General features: G+C 38.1%; 1 protein-coding gene across 1 annotated transcript in view; it reads left to right on the plus strand.

Moving 5' to 3' along the window:
- The first annotated feature begins 427 nt into the window (after positions 1-427).
- The window catches only part of IGF1 (insulin like growth factor 1), a 77,370-nt gene continuing 61,188 nt past the window's right edge, over positions 428-16,609 (plus strand). Inside the window, exons 1-2 of the mRNA XM_075061641.1 lie at positions 428-641; positions 4,290-4,446. Coding sequence (XP_074917742.1) covers positions 579-641; positions 4,290-4,446 — 220 coding nt within the window. The 5' untranslated portion in view covers positions 428-578. The remainder of the gene's footprint in view (positions 642-4,289; positions 4,447-16,609) is intronic.

The following is a 16,609-nucleotide window of genomic DNA, read 5'->3' on the forward strand; positions in this document are numbered from 1 at the left end:
TTAACATCACTACAAGCTGGAGACTTAATTATTACCCATTGTATAGACTACCAAATTTCCAACCCTGACAATGCAAAGGTGTATAAGCTGATAGATAGAAACCCAGCTGAAAGTTAACCATAATATACTTTCTTTTCCATGGCAGCATAAGCTTTTTCATGTGCTAATCCTTCTGTCACTAATGCACATTCTTTTAAGGGGAAAAAAATATGCTTCTGTGCTCTAGTTTTAAAATGCAAAGGTATGATGTTATTTGTCACCATGCCCAAAAAAGTCCTTACTCGATAACTTTGCCAGAAGAGGGAGAGAGAGAGAAGGCAAATGCTCCCCCAGCTGTTTCCTGTCTACAGTGTCTGTGTAATGTAGATAAATGTGAGGATTTTCTCTAAATCCCTCTTCTGTTTGCTAAATCTCACTGTCACTGCTAAAATCAGAGCAGATAGAGTCTGCGCAATGGAATAAAGTCCTCAATATTGAAATGTGACATTGCTCTCAACATCTCACATCTCTCTGGATTTCTTTTTTCTCATTATTTCTGCTAACAAATTCATTTCCAGGCTTTGCACTTTTAAGAAGCAATGGAAAACATCAACAGTTTTTCAACACAATTATTAAAGTGCTGCTTTTGTGATTTCTTGAAGGTAAATCTTTATTACTATTTGAAATCATTTTGGAGTTTTATTTTAGTGTGTATTGTCTGCTTCTGGATAAGAGAGTGTAATGCACTTTTTAGTAACATTATTTCTGAACTGGAAATTATTTATCAATTGCTGAATATGCAGTTTTAGATGATCTGAAAAATGGCTGTATGTGATAGTTGCAATTACATACCGATAACAACTATAAAGGTAAAACTATTGCAGGTAATTATTTAAAATTCTGCTTCTGTTAGGAAAACTTTACAATATTTCTGTTATATCAATATTAAAGCTTCCAGTTACATTATTATCTATGGTTAATTAATGTTGTTCAACATAGAATAAGAACTTTTAGATATTTTCTGCAGGTGCAGAGGTTTATATTGATATATGCATTATACATATGGTAAACGTTAAAGTACTGTTCTATTAGTCTATGCAAACAATATATAAAACATTCATACTTTATGGTGTTCAAACTTATAGGTGATGGTATCACTGCAGCAGTGTGTTGCCACTATATTACACGTACTTATTTTTGTGCTTTCATATATTAAAACTAAAAATGAAGTTCAGTTTGCCTTTTATATTAGAAACCAGTTACAACTCTTGCTGACCTTGCATATTCATATAGTTTAAACAATTGTACATAAGGAAAGTGGAAATATTCCCCATCATCTTGTCAACTTTTCCCTTTGTAGGGAGGGCTTTTTCAGGCAAAGTTTCATGTTATAATACTATCATTTCTGTTCAGGAGTGTCAATTCTCTTTAGGTAAATTTGACTGCAACAGATGCACTGACCTCTGCTTCTATCAACTGGCCCCCATTCAAGTTTCCATTCTCAGCAAAATCATATCTTTCAAGAACTATGTTGGGATTTTTTTTTCCAATTTGTAAGCACCACAGTTTTAAGAAGTTGACACAACCTCCACAGCTAGAATTACCTGAGGGCCCAATTCATTAAAAAAAAGTGCTTGTCACAAGCAGAATTCATCCACTTTCCTTACTATAATTCATAATAACTTTTCTAAGTAAAATATGTGAATTGAACAATTTTTTTGGTGTCCAGTTAGGCACCTCATTCCAACATACCTGAAAGATGAACAAATAAAAAAATAGCTGAGCAATGCTGAAAGTTAAAAGACCTAAAAATAATGGGCTAGTTCTTCAGTCGGTATAAATTGGCATAGCTTCATTGAAGTCAATGGAACGACACTGATTTACACCAACTGAAGATGTGGCCCAAACGTATGCTTTACTTACATGATAATTACTAGTGAATACTATGTTATTACATTGTAATTACGTTTCTTCAGATACTCTGGTTTAGTAATTCGCTCCAGCATTTTCCTATGCAATCTGTACTTCAATAGATACATATAACCCTATATTCTATTTTACACTGTAATACATGCTACTTATGTAATTACTGGTATTTATACATAGTATTTATAATGACTGCAAATGTAATTAAATGGACAACTATCATCATGAATGTAAAGATTATTTACATGCAATTTGTGCCAACTGATTTAAAGTTTTTGCAATGGGTGGAGTCAGAAAACATGAAAGGTGTAAAAGAGGTCTGGAGTGTTCAGCCTATGTCAGTTCATTTATGTGCCACTATTTTGCACTGCTGGAACAGGCCTGCAGTAATAGCTGGTTGTGTTACTGAAGAAAGATCCATGGAACTCCAACTGTGAAAATATGATCAATCATTTGATGCAATTAACGAAAGTGTTTACCCAGGCTCATCCTGTACCTGTATTTGGTATCCAAATGTAATTAAATACTTCAATAAACCCCACCCACTAACCAGTGCATTTTTTTAAATACCTCAGTTTTCTACTCAGATTGGGTACACAATAAAGACACTAACCTGTTGTAAAAAACCTGTAACCAATTGTGTTACATTTCTGTAAGTATTTTTCTTATATTGCCCTCAGATGTAAATGGGAACTTCAATCTTATCACAAACATCTTGAATCAACTAATGGTACATTTAATTAAAATGATAAAGAAAATAAATCCAGTTTCAGAATAAATTTGGAGGGAACAGTACCTAACTTTAAAAAAAAAAAAATCAATTGAGCCCTATGACCATGGGAATCCATTTCTTTTTTCAATGTTTTAACTTATCTGCAAGTTCTTGATTGTTTTATATTTTGGGATAAACTTCAGAAATTCTCTGTGGTTGGACTGTGCAGCTTCCTTGGCCTGCACTAAAGGAAAAACACCGGAGAATCTGTCTTGTCCTAGCTACATGCTGATATTTATCTTACCATGTAACCCAGCTGAAAACTCTTGAAAAACATAAAATTGTTAAATGCTTAGGATTTATGTTTATTGCTGTTCCAAATGTTATTCAAGAACAAACTGTTAAATACATAATATTCTTATACATACAAAGCCTTTCAGTCTACTGAGGCTATGTGTTTAATAGCTTTCTGATTTATCTCCTCTGAAGTAAGAGCTACTTTAAATTGCAGGTGCATCACTTTTTTATTTAAAATTCAAGAGTATGGAAGGGGAAAGAAGAAACTGGTGTTGTTAAAATATGGAATCCTTACAGGAAATGATGCCCTATGTTATCAGTCATTTATAATCTAATGTTCTTGCATCTACCATTGAAGTCATTTTAATGCAATAACGTTTGTTGGTTTTTCCATGGCAAAATTGGCTAAAGACTCTTGTAAATGGGAATATAATTATTCTCATACTTTGTATGACATATTAAGGGATTTGGATTTGTTAGTTATTTTCACAGCGGAAATGCCATCTAGAAAAAAGGGAAAGCGTTCCAAATTATTGATATATTTTCTTCTTTTGAAATCTGCAACATCGTAAGCATGGGGCGTAAGTTTGCAGAATGTTTGTCTCACTCACTGCCCCTACTATTAGACATAAATGGGTTTTCCTACTATTTGACAATGGTATTTTCTAAAACTGCTATGTCATTTCTGCAGCCTAGGGATTGTGTAGCACTACACATATTGGATTAGATCCTTGGCTGCTGTAAATCAATACAGAAATGGAGACAAATGGGGCTCTGCCAATTTACATCAGCTGAGAATTTGGACCTTTAATATTTTTTCTAGGAAAGAAAAAAGTGAGTCTATACCACAAATACAAGAGAGAGAAAGTAATTATAATCTCTTGTGTATATGGTCAAGTTCAGACATGAGCTAAATGGGTGTAACTCTAACTTCAATGAAGATATACCTGCTGGCACAGAACTGAATTTGGCCCATAAACCATGACTAATTTTCATCTTAATTTCTTGAACATTTCCTGTTTCCTGCTTTCTCTCTCCCACCCTAGTTATTTTGGCCTCCCTGCATTCCCTTGCCTTCTTTCTACCTCTTCCACATGCAGCTGCAACAAGTCAAAGTCCATTCGTGAAGGTTCTTTAACTCTGTGTAAACATGAACCATGAATGTTCACCCGGAAGAAAAAAACAGGTTATAAAATGCATGCAATGGAAAATGTAAAAACTTGCAGTATTATCATGAGAGCTGCTTTAATATGTAGTTACTCTCATTTAACAAATTACACTGTGTACGCATTCCCAATTCGCTGGGGTGAAGTATTTCATTTTCGTTAGGACTCTACTGGGAAACTCTGATGCAGTACTTTTGCTTCTTTGGCAGGTGAAGATGCACACTGTGTCCTACATTCATCTCTTCTACCTTGGCCTGTGTTTGCTTACCTTAACCAATTCTGCCACTGCTGGCCCAGAGACACTCTGTGGTGCTGAGCTGGTTGATGCTCTCCAGTTCGTATGCGGAGACAGAGGCTTTTATTTCAGTAAGTCAACCCCTTCTATCGTTCAGCTGCGACATTTTTCCATGTAATCCTTTGGGTTTTGCAACCACAGCAAGCATGCACATGAATAATCAAACCTGACTGTGAAGTATGGCTACTATCCTAAATCTCGGCGTTCTCCAAATCTAAAGTGAACATGAAGTTTCAATAAAGCATAGAGCACAGTCAGAGTTCAGCTTATCTGAGGTTTTAATGGGTTTTCTTTTTCAACTATGTTATTCCTTTTAACCACTTCCCAGCTGCTTCTATTCCACCTGCCGTGCTGCTACCTTCTGCTGGCCTTCCACTGAAATCAATGGAATGACAGGACATGCTAGACCTGATAGGTCCATGTGGCAGTGTAGTAGATGCTGTGGTACATGAATGTATCAATTTGTATACTATTGGATGTTCTATGTACTAAGATATCAGGCAATAGAAAACAAGTTAAGTACATATCACATCATGTTAAAAACACACTACGCTCCAACATCTGGTTTGAGAGAGGAAACCTGGAAGGCAGCAGGCAGAAAGTTACAACATCCAAATATCCATACACTACATCAATTCAGTTCAGGCAAAGACAAAATTAATTTGCATTGGGATAATAAAAAACGATAATCACAAATACAGCCAACAGTTCAACTGACTGGACTATGAGGCTGAACATAAGCTAGCGCATGAGGTCCTGTTCTGAGCAAAAGCCCCAAAATTGGCCTTGACAGACCATTGCAATATTTCACTTCTTTAGCTTCTTTGGTATGAAACCAGAATAATGCAGTGGTGATTCAAACCCATTATTCCTTCCTAAACAATTACAAAAACAATGAGGAGTCCGGTGGTACCTTGAAGACTAACAGATTTACTTGGGCATAAGCTTTCTGTTAGTCTTTAAGGTCCCAATGGACTCCTAGTTGTTTTTGTGGATAGAGACTAACACTGCTACCCCCTGATACTAAACAATTACAGGTGGTCTGCAGTTCAAAAAGAGCAAAGCTATGAAACAGAGGGAATTTCAGTGTCACCTCCTACTTGAAAGGTGGCTTATTCTAAGATTCCAGTGCATCAAGTATATTCTGGCTTTACCACTGATACACTTCAAAATATCAAAGTTTCCATTGTGACAAAGTTCCTCCTCTACTCTTGGTGGGTCCTGCGCTTATTGCCAGATTTGCTCACCTCAGTGATCTTCCCCACAGTCTGGGTCAACTCCTTCTGTGTCTAATCAGGAGTTGGGACATTTGGGGGGAACCCGGGCCCGCCCTCTACTCCGGGTTCCAGCCCAGGGCCCTGTGGATTGCAGCTGTCTATAGTACCTCCTATAACAGCTGCATGACAGCTACAACTCCCTGGGCTACTTCCCCATGGCCTCCTCCAAACACCTTCTTTATCCTCACCACAGGATTTTCCTCCTGGTGTCTGATAATGCTTGTCCTCCTCAATCCTCCAGCAGCACACTCTCTCACCCTCAGCTCCTTGTGCCTCTTGCTCCCAGCTCCTCACATGCACTTCCTCTTCTCTGGCTCCCCCCTGCCTGACTGGAGTGAGCTCTTTTTTAAACCCAGGTGCCCTAATTAGCCTGCCTTGATTGGCTGCAGGTGTTCTAATCAGCCTGTCTGCCTTAATTAGTTCTAGCAGGTTCCTGATTACTCTAGTGCAGCCCCTGCTCTGGTCACTCAGGGAACAGAAAACTACTCATCCAGTGACCAGTATATCTGCCCTCTACCAGACTCTTGTACTCCATTGGCTTGGGTCTTTCACACCATATTTACTCATGTCGAGTACATGTCAGTCTGGTAACTACTCAGATTGCAGCTTTTGAATCCACTGAAAGACATGTCCTCTAATGAAACGTTCAGTGATTTACTAAAGAAAAGCCATTCAGCATCTAGTGAGCTTACTCTAGTTGGTGTGAGGCTCACTCTGTGCCTTTACTAGCCTTCATTTTGGGAAAACCACAAAAGACTCAGATAAAACACCTCAATTCTGGACACTTACCTGATGCTGATCCAAACCTTTGGAAGCTTTCTCCATCCTTTTAGTCTATTCAGATCCTTCCTTTTCTTCCCAGCCATCCCCAACTTCACTTCAATAATGAAGTCACTTCCTCTCTTTCTTCCCCATTCTCCCCAACACAATCAGCTTTCTGACACAGTTATCTCTCTCTTCATGCTTTTATTGTGATCTCCAACCCCACATAACCTTCTCCCTGGTCTCCTTCAGGCTTTCCATGTCTTTGATGATATCGCACCAAGTACATTAGGTCTCTACTTATATACAACCACTGTCCTCAAAATTCACATGTTCTAGAGCTGCACAGGTCATAAGAACAACTCCGAATGTTGTATGGCATATGGCCATAAGGAAACAACTACAGGTTAGAAAGATGGAAGGTTATTACCAACCTGGACCTTCAAGTTTTGTTTCAATGTCTGGGTTGAATTTTGAGACACCTATTATTTTTTCCAAATAGTTAAGCCATTCCTATTGTGACCTAGAAAGACTGTTAAAACCTCTCTCCCACTTTGAAAGGTTTTCATAAGAGGCTAATGAATGTACTGTACATCTCTTGAATATACATCTAGCACCAACAGTAATGACGGACATCCAAGCTCCTTTATCTATTGTAAACATAGTTTAAAATATATTTAATGATCTGATGGAAGTTCATACATAAAATACATTTATGAAATGCAGCCTGTTCATGAGTTTTAAAATATTATATTACCAGAAATAAAAATAACCTCATCAACTTAAAATTAGGGTTCCCACAGTAAAACAAAAAGTATTAAAACAAAAACCAAGAACACTACAAGTAAAAAAAATATACCTTACTCATTAAAGCATACAAAAGGATAATGATGTCATTGCACCTAAAGATATGAATACCTTTATAGTGATTATACTGCCTAACTAAAATCAAGTGAAAATAAACATTAGTTATTCCAATAACAACCTTAATTCTGACCCCTTTTTCTTTGTTTCTTTTTTTTAATTTCATACAGTTATTCTGTATTTTATCTAATTGCTATGGTACGGCAAAGGAAGTCAGATATATAAGTACAATGAACAGTGAAAACATGGTGTTACTTTAGATATTATATATTACCATAGTAGAAGATATACTGTACCAAGATGTGTTAAATGTATTAAATATGCAACATTCTTCTTTACACAATGTCTGCATAGTTTGATAATTATAAAATATCAATATTCTGATAGAAATTGTGTGTTCAAAGGACCTTGGAATGTGTTGTTTCTGTATTTTGGTGCAAGGGCTTATAGTTACTGTAGAACTGTTAGCTCTCTATCTTTCAACACTGTTATTTAAATGTTTATAACTATCTTTCTGTCATAAAAAATTGAAGTGCTATGTTTTTTGAAAGCTACTGGGTCAGAGTTGAGGCTGTAATTGTAATGTTTAATGTTAATTTTTACATGTTTACATTTTTCTGGAAGTATCACAGAATCACAGAAATATAGGGCTCAAAGGGACCTCGAGAGGTCATCTAGACCAGCCCCCTGCACTGAAGCAGGATTAACTATACCTAGACCATCCCTGCCAGGTGTTTGTCTAACCTGCTCTTAAAAACCTTCAAAGACAGGCATTCCACAACCTCCCTTTGTAACCTTTCCAGTACCTAACTATCCTTATAGTGAGAAAATTTTTCCTACTATCTAACCTAAATCTCCCTTGCTGCAGATTAATCCCATTGCTTCTTGTCCAACCTTCAGTGGACATGGAGAACAATTAATCAGTCCTCTTTATAACAGTCCTTAACATATTTGAAGACTGTTATCATGTTCCTACTCAGTCATCTCTTCTCAAGACTAAACATCCCCAGTTTTTTAATCTTTCCGTTTCTAAATCTTTTACCATTTTTGTTGCTCTCCTCTGGACTCTCTCTCCAATTTGTTCACATCTTTCTTAAAGTATAATGCCCAAAATCAGACACAGTGCGCCGGCTGAGGCCTCATCACTACTGAGTACAGTGGAACAATTACCGTCTGTGTCTTACATATGACATTCCTAATAATACACCCTAGAATATCAGACTTATTTGCATCTGCATCACATTGTTGGCTCATATTCAATTTGTGATCCACTATAACCACAGATAATTTTCAGCAGTTCTACTGCCTACCCAGTTTATTCCCCATATTGTTTTGGGCATTTTATTTTTCCTCACTAAGAGTACACTTTGCACTTGTTGTTATGACATTTTATCTTGTTGATTTCAGTCCAATTTTCCAGTTAATCAAGGTAGTTTTTAATACCAGTCCTGGCCTTCTTGCAATCTCTTTCATCTTGGTGCCATCTGTAATTTATATATATACATTCTCCACTCCCTTATGCGACACATTAATGAAAATATTGAATAGTACTGGACACAGGACAGACTTCTGCAAGACCCCAGTAGATACATCATCCCAGTTTGATAGTGAACCATAGATAATTACACTCTTGAGTAGTTCAAATGGTTGAATTATATGAGTAATTAAACCTATTAACTAAATTAAAACTTTCCTTATTATTTCTATTTTTTAAGTATAACATTCTTGATATTTATTGTCCTGATGTTTATTACTTACTCTAACAACTTTTACTTTAACAATGAAGACTTTGTCTGAGATTTTTTCCCCCTAAGGAATATTAAGAACATATTATACCTTGGGATCCTGAAGGACTAGTGAGATCTTCAAGAGCTCCTGAAAATGTTGACCCTCAGTACTTAAAACTCTATGGGTTAACACATCCCAGTTCTCCTTTTGCTCCAAGTTACTATGCCTCTAGCGCTGGTCAGATTATTATTTTCCCCTGTGGAAAAATAAAACCAAACATTTTAGGTTTCCTGTTTTTGGTTTTTCAAGAAAAAGTTGAAATTTTCCACAGGAAGCAGGCACTTCCCAGGAAAATTTTCTATTGAAAAACAATTTAGATCAATTTTTTTTTCAACTAGCCCGATACTGCTCTCCCTAGACTAAAATAAGTAAGGTGTCTCTTATACACACACTTCCTTGCCTTTTCCACTCAGCAAACCTGTTGGGACTGGTTACAGGGGACTACTGCTGCCACAGAGGACCACAACCATGATCCAAAGCCAATTGAAGTCAATAGAAGCATTTACATTGATTTCAAAGGGCTTTGGATCAGGTCCCAAAGGAAGACCTCAGTAGGTGCAAGGAAGGGGTAGCTTGAGGGAAGAGCTCAGAGGTCATTCCCCTTTTCCTGTGAATCTTCATAGGTCTGTGTAAGTGGAAAACCTCATGAGCCTGAGGAGGCTCAATGCCTATCATGCACCATTTTGGCAAAAATTATCTTTTATTTCACCAAGCCTCATTTGAGAATAGATTACATTTTAGGTCTATGTATGTAATAAAAGGGGCCAGATGCTTACTAAGTGCTGTATTAAGTTCACCAGAGCCAACATTCCATAGCAACATCTCAACTGAAAAGTTGCTAACTTCTCAAATTGACTTTTATCATCTAAATTCTGATGCTGTGCACTAGAGGTCTGGGCCTGGCTAGGTGAGGAGAATGGGACTGGTATGAGGAGCCAGGGTGGGGAAGAGATAGGACTGGGATAGGGACAGGGCAGAAGCATTCAAGCTTGGGAGGAAATAGGCAGAACAGTCTGAACTCACTAGAGTACAGGGTTCCTCACAGCTGCCACAGAAGTCAATGGCAGCTCTTCTTTGAATATATAGTTCTAATAATGCTAAAGGTCCTAGGTGACTCAAATTGAGCCGCCAAAATTCATTGATATTTTTACCTCAGTCTCATTACGACTCATTTCCCCATCTGTAAAATGGGGCTAATACCACCCCCATCACCTTACTGGGGTTTTGTGAAGATAAATTAATTGTTTGTGAAGTATTCAGATGTTATAGTGATGAGCGCCATAGAAAAACCCATGAGGAAATTAATAATTCTTTCTTCATAGCAAGGTTTGAATAGTGTGAAGTAAATAAGGCTTAGGCCCACCGATTGAACAATGGGGAGAAAACAAAATACTGAATAGATGCTCACTAAGTGAGCCCTGTCCATCCTATTCATTGAAAGAGGCAGGAGTCCTGTGGCAAAAGCAGTAGGGTGATTATGTAATTAAACATTGTCACATAATGCGTATGCAAAGGGCACAGGTAATTTAATTCTCGTGCTTTTGAGTGCTTGATTGTGCAACCTTCATAATCTTCTTTTAATATGGGATGGGGGGTTGTGTGCATAATTATATGTAAATTTAAATTTCCATTTATTAGCACAGCCAAGTGTTTAGATACAGCACATGTACCTAGGCTATCTTCATTACCAGTGAGGAGAAGCACTTTAACTAATGGTTAAGTATTAAACACCACGGTATTTTAAGTGAATGCAGTGCTCGTAATAGGCTTTGTATTGATAGCTTGGCAGACTGAAGTCTTCTGCTTATTCACAGAATAAACACAGTATGTGCAGCAGCAATGCAAGCTTCCCCACACCATTCTGCCAATGTGCCTCAACCCTGATCCGGAGGGACCATCTCTAGGGCTGAGAGGGTAGTTCATTCCACACGCTGCTTTTATCTTTGGCAATCTCTACTGAGAATGCTATCAAGAGTGCTAAACAGTACTTACTATGATGGCAGTTTTATGATATGAGCACCTGTCTATTAGCTACTAGACAGAATCCTTCAGTTCAACCACATCACCTTCTGTTGCTACCTTGTTAGAACTAGTGTACTAATTGGGGTTGGGCCTGATTGGTATTTGGATGAGAGAGCTTCAAGGAAAACAACAAGCTGTTGCAGGAGATGTATATTCAGTAAGTGATACTCTTTCCTGGGAGTCAGTATTGAGCTAGTGACAAAGTATTCTATTAGGAAGGTGCCATCCATTGGATGAGACTAAGAGAAGTCCTAATCACTGAAAAGATCCTATCTCATGTTTCACAAAAGAAGAAAAATTAGCCCCAGTGGCTTGTCCAAACTGAAGTCTGGGAAGTCAGTCTACCACCCTGCATGCATGTAATTGAATCCTCCTTTATTGTGCTTCATATCTACCTATCACTATCTATTTATCAGAATTTCTAGAGTGCCTATCAACATGGCATCCAACTGCTGCCAATGCAAACACTGGGATCTGCCCTGAAGAGATACTTAATTCTCCATCCTTTGACACATGTTGCTTTAAACACTAAATCCAGTAATGTTCAACAGCTGCTACATTCCATGAAGTGGTACATTAATAAAAGCCCATATTCTGGCTTCTCTTGCGTGGTTTCTGACATGGGCAGAGGAAGTATAGGGAGCTTTGCATGTCCTCCTTCCGTTCTTGCACTAACAGGCAACCAGAATCCCACACTCTGAGTTCACTAAGTAAGAGTTTGAGGAGGGCCATAATGCTATTGCGGGTTGTGACCATGTGCCGTTCCCCTTCCATACTGGTTGGCAACTGAGGACAATACTGTGAGAAGCATGTGTTGGCCCCTGTAATGATGTGACAGTCCTGCGCATACTCGCTACCAGTCTTTTCTCCGCATGCAGAATTTCTGTTGCGTGTGCAAAGGACCACTGCATCTGTTTACTGCAATTGTGGCAACTAATGCCATACAATGTGACTTAGTGTATGTATAGCTCTTTAGGTTTCTTAGGGATAAACATAAAGGTAAGGTATTAGTCAGCAGTGGTCACTCATTTCACTTTCAGCCCTAGTGATCTTGAGTTTAAGGATTCTGTTTCAAAGTCTTATACTCCCTGAACCACCCTCCCTTTTGTTTAAGATATTACCATATGTAAGCAGGAAGTTAAAAGGATAATTATTGCTACACTGAGGTGGAATTCTGCAGTTTTGGTTTGCCTTCGATGTGGACCTTTCCTCTTGTTTCCCTAAATATGGGTTAAGATATCTATGATTCACTCAGAGTTTCAGTTAGAAAGAACACAAACAACTCAACTGACACCTTCAAGGGTTACCTGCTTTAGCTTGAAACCAAACCAGTTAAGTGACTGCCCAAGGAAACTCAGAAAGGCTGTAATGGAGTCAGGTATAGAACACAGATCTTGTCCTGATGCAGTCTTGGGTGTGAACCACAAGATCATCCTTCCTTGTGATAGCTTTCTGGGCAACATAGACCTTGTATTCTCACATCCTGTTATTTCAGGTTCATACATTGTAGACCCCGTGCTTATTTCGCCTGGCAAACTGATAAATCTGTGTGTAACTTGCTCAGGAAAATTGTGTTATAGGAAGATTATTCTTCCATCATTCATATTTCACTAGAGACTTCAAAGGTAAAGAATAGAAGCAGAACATGCTCCAGAGAGCTATAGCACAGATCAGAGGTGGAGAATTTTGCTGTAAGTGTTCTACTTTTCTTGTAAGAGTTATCCAGTCAATTTCTCTAAAAGGAGATTGTTTCTTTATATAATTCAAAGAGAATAACAGAATACAGTTTACTCTAGCTTACATGTCTATGTTATGAATAAATTGCACTAGCTTGGAAGAGGAGAGCATGTGCAATGTGCTCTAGGAAACACATCACATTGTTTTCAATTCAGTTCCTTCTTCTTTAAGAAACATGCATTGCCACATTCCCAAACATGGATGATTAATTTAGTTAAAAGTGCATATAAGTGTTAAAAAATAAATGGCCTTTCAGATGGTTAGAAAATTCAATGAGCCATTCTAATTTCTCAGGCCCAGTTTAGACGTAATATGTACCTGGGGCCATGTATACAAATGGAAGCTAAAGTTAGGGACCTAGCACAGTGAAGCTCTTCTGACATTCTTCAAAGAGTGAAGAATGATCTAACACATGCTTCCTTACATAGAAGAAAGAATTTCAGAATAGGAATGTATTCAGTGTTGTTATAGCTGTGACAATCCTAGGATATTAGAGAGACAAGGGGGTTGAGATAATATTTTGTATTGGACCAACTTGTGTTGGTGAGAGAGACAAGCTTTAGAGCTACAAAGACCTGAAGAAGAGCTCGAAAGCTTGTCTCTCTCACCAATCGAAATTGGTCAAATAAAAGATATTACCTCACCCACCTTGTCTCTCTAATAACCGGGATGGGCAGACTTAGGTTTTCCCAGTATCCAGCCCTCCCATTGCCTTTGACAACCGTGTGGACTATTATGACATATTTTTATTATTGATTTTCTTCCACTGAGACAACAAAACCAATTCAGTATCCCTGGGACTGCTCAGAGATATCCCCCCTCCCTTATACATGTCATGGGAATACTGGATAATTCTTCCAAATGGGCAGGAATCCCTATAATCAGACCTTTCATCACACCTCCCATGCTGTGTAGGAAGGAGGTATAAATGAAGGAGTCAGTATCCTGCAGAGAAGGAAATCAGTGGCCCAGTAATAGGTAGTTATGTGACCAGCACAGTGCTTCTGCTAAGTACCAGGACAATGATTCCTCTCCCTGCCCAAAGTCTGCTTTTAAGATGGCTTTAGGATTTTTAGGCCTGACAGCAGAATTCATCTATGTAATTACAACAGATGGAATTGCATTGCATTCCATACCTCTCCCGTAGCTGGGGGGACTATGATAACCATATAGATGCTCACGCCTCTAAATGTCCCAAGCTGAAACCAATGATCTATTACAAGCCCTGAAAAGAAAGATTGAAAAGTTGCAATTACTGTACTATGTTCAACTCTGTTAGGGAATTTTTTACAGACATTTCAAAAATATATCCTGGTGAAACAGATGAGCCTGTGTAGTAACACCATGGAAACTGTGCAGTTTTGGATTGAAATAATTGTGGAATCAAATTGGATCTGACACATACCTCTTTTGTATCTATATAACCCACCAGTGAGTGTGTGCTATGGATCCTTGCTCTGTGCCAATCCACAGAGGATATGGGTTGTTCCAAACGCCACCTATAGAGTCTTGGCTATTTAGCTCAAGATGCAGCAGCTCATGTTTTTTATCTTTGCAGTTCCCAATTCAATCCCTGGTGTGATGACCTACATTTTACTGCCATTCATAAGAAACATGGAGGAATGCCTTAAAAAGAAGCAGGGCCTATGAGAGAGTCTTCAATTTTTGCCACATTGGAAAGGGTTGGGGGGGCTCATGCCACTGTGTTCTTCTAGAAAGTCTCCCAGCCATAATAAAAATAAATTTGCTTTTCATTCAGTGGCACTACACTGAGCACAGTGATCAGCTGATTGGCTGCTCTGAAGCTGAAGCAGTGGGCAAACTTTCACGCATGTACATCTTTGTGAAAGATCCAAATGAGAGTGCAGTAGGTTCCCTAAAAGTTCAAATTATGTGTGTCCCCATTAGTGGTTAGACAAAAGAGATGACAAAGCTTGTCATGATGTTTGTCTTTATGAATGTGCTAGCTCAACTTTAACACTGAGCAAAAAGCTGTTACTTAACATGTGATTCCTTAACTGCAGCTAGTTGTATGTGTATTTAATGCATTGTTTAGTCTCATGTTGGCTAAAGTCGCTTAAAGAAGCAATTGGCAAGCTCAGCTTTAATTCTTGGCGTTGCTGCCCCTCTTACTTTTTCACTGAACCTTAAATACCAAGAAAAACCCTTGACTCATTTTACTTCTGGCATATTCCTTTATGCAATTGGCCAAAACCTTTGCACATGGTCCTCTGCATTTGTCCTGATATTATTAATGGCTTTGCAATATTTGATCAGAGCCGCTAGAGTCACAAAGACAAATTATACAATTTTGACCAAGACCACACAGTCTCTTAATTCAAACCTTTTGCATTAAATGCTTGAGCGTCTAAGGCAAATGTGATGTTTAGATGTTGCTTGTAATTATTAGAACTGGGAGCACTGGCTTTTGGGAGTCTGAAAGGACAGGAAACAGGAAGGAGGGGGGAGGAGTTGAGGAGGCAGAGTGAGAGTTACAGAGGGTGCAGCAGCAGCTTGGTAAAGAGGTTTCCACTTTAAAAATAAAGTCCTGTTGAAGTTTGTTAGTATCTTGACTGATTGCTACAACAGAGTAAAGAGCTAAAAACATATATCTCCACAGTTTGAGCTAAGGAGCTAGGTTCTCAATGGGAGAGCATTAACAGATCCATATCTTCTGTGCATCAGGCACAGAAGGTAACATGTAACATACACTGATGAGTGGGCTGCACACAACAATAGAGAGTTTAACAGTGTCATTACAAGCACAGGTTTAGACAAGTAAATCTAGTTAAAACATCTCTCAGTGCCTTCCTGATCCAAAATAGCTCATCATAGTCATGTGTTAACCAATAATACTCAGCATGGGGTGACAAATTGCTTTACTTCTATCCAGGGAAGTAAAATTAAATGATATCCCTTCCCAAAACTTCACTGCTGATTAGAAACAATTCTAGAGATGGGTTCATTTTGTCAGTGTTATGGCAGCAATCTTTAAGTTAAAATTCTGACTTCTGTTAATTTTTATGTACCTCTGATTCTTAAATTTCCCCATCCAATGCCAACTCCTGTAGAGTTGCTTTGGAATGTCATAGTAGTGATTAAACTGCTATAAAATCTGAAGCAGACAAATGAGTCTGAGATAGAAGTCAAAGACAACAGGCCTTCAAAGAGCCTGCCTCAAAGCAGATTACACCTGATTTCTCTAGTCTATACAGGCAGATGTTGCTTTCAGGCCAAATCCTTAGCGAGCATAAATTGGCATAGCTCCACTGGCTTAAATAGAGCTATACCGATTTCATCTTTTCTGACCCTTCATATTTATATTTTCCCTATATTATTTTTGAAATTCAACCAAAATCCCAGCCTTCTAGCATTGAAAACATAATAGAATGTCCAAATCTCCCATTGTGGCATGCAAAACGAATCTTATGTTTGCCTGTGTAAATGCATAAATATGGGGAAGGATGTCCCGTTTTATTTGAAAATTAGACCATACACATTAATTTAAAACCATGTGATTCTTAATATAAAAATATTTGGGCTTTTTATTCTTCATGCTTTTATATGATAAGTGAATGTTTACCCATGGTTGACTGTGTGTGAAAGAAAAGAAAAGAAAAGATTTTAAAATTTCTATCATATAAACTTTTTTTATAAAAAGTGAAGAGTGGAAGTGACTCATTCCAATCACCTGACGAAGTGGGTATTCACCCACGAAAGCTCATGCTCCAAAACATCTGTTAGTCTATAAGGTGCCACAGGATTCTTTGCTGCTTTTACAGAT

Source organism: Chelonoidis abingdonii, chromosome 1, assembly GCF_003597395.2.
Source record: "Chelonoidis abingdonii isolate Lonesome George chromosome 1, CheloAbing_2.0, whole genome shotgun sequence".
NCBI classification, from domain to species: Eukaryota; Metazoa; Chordata; order Testudines; family Testudinidae; genus Chelonoidis; species Chelonoidis abingdonii.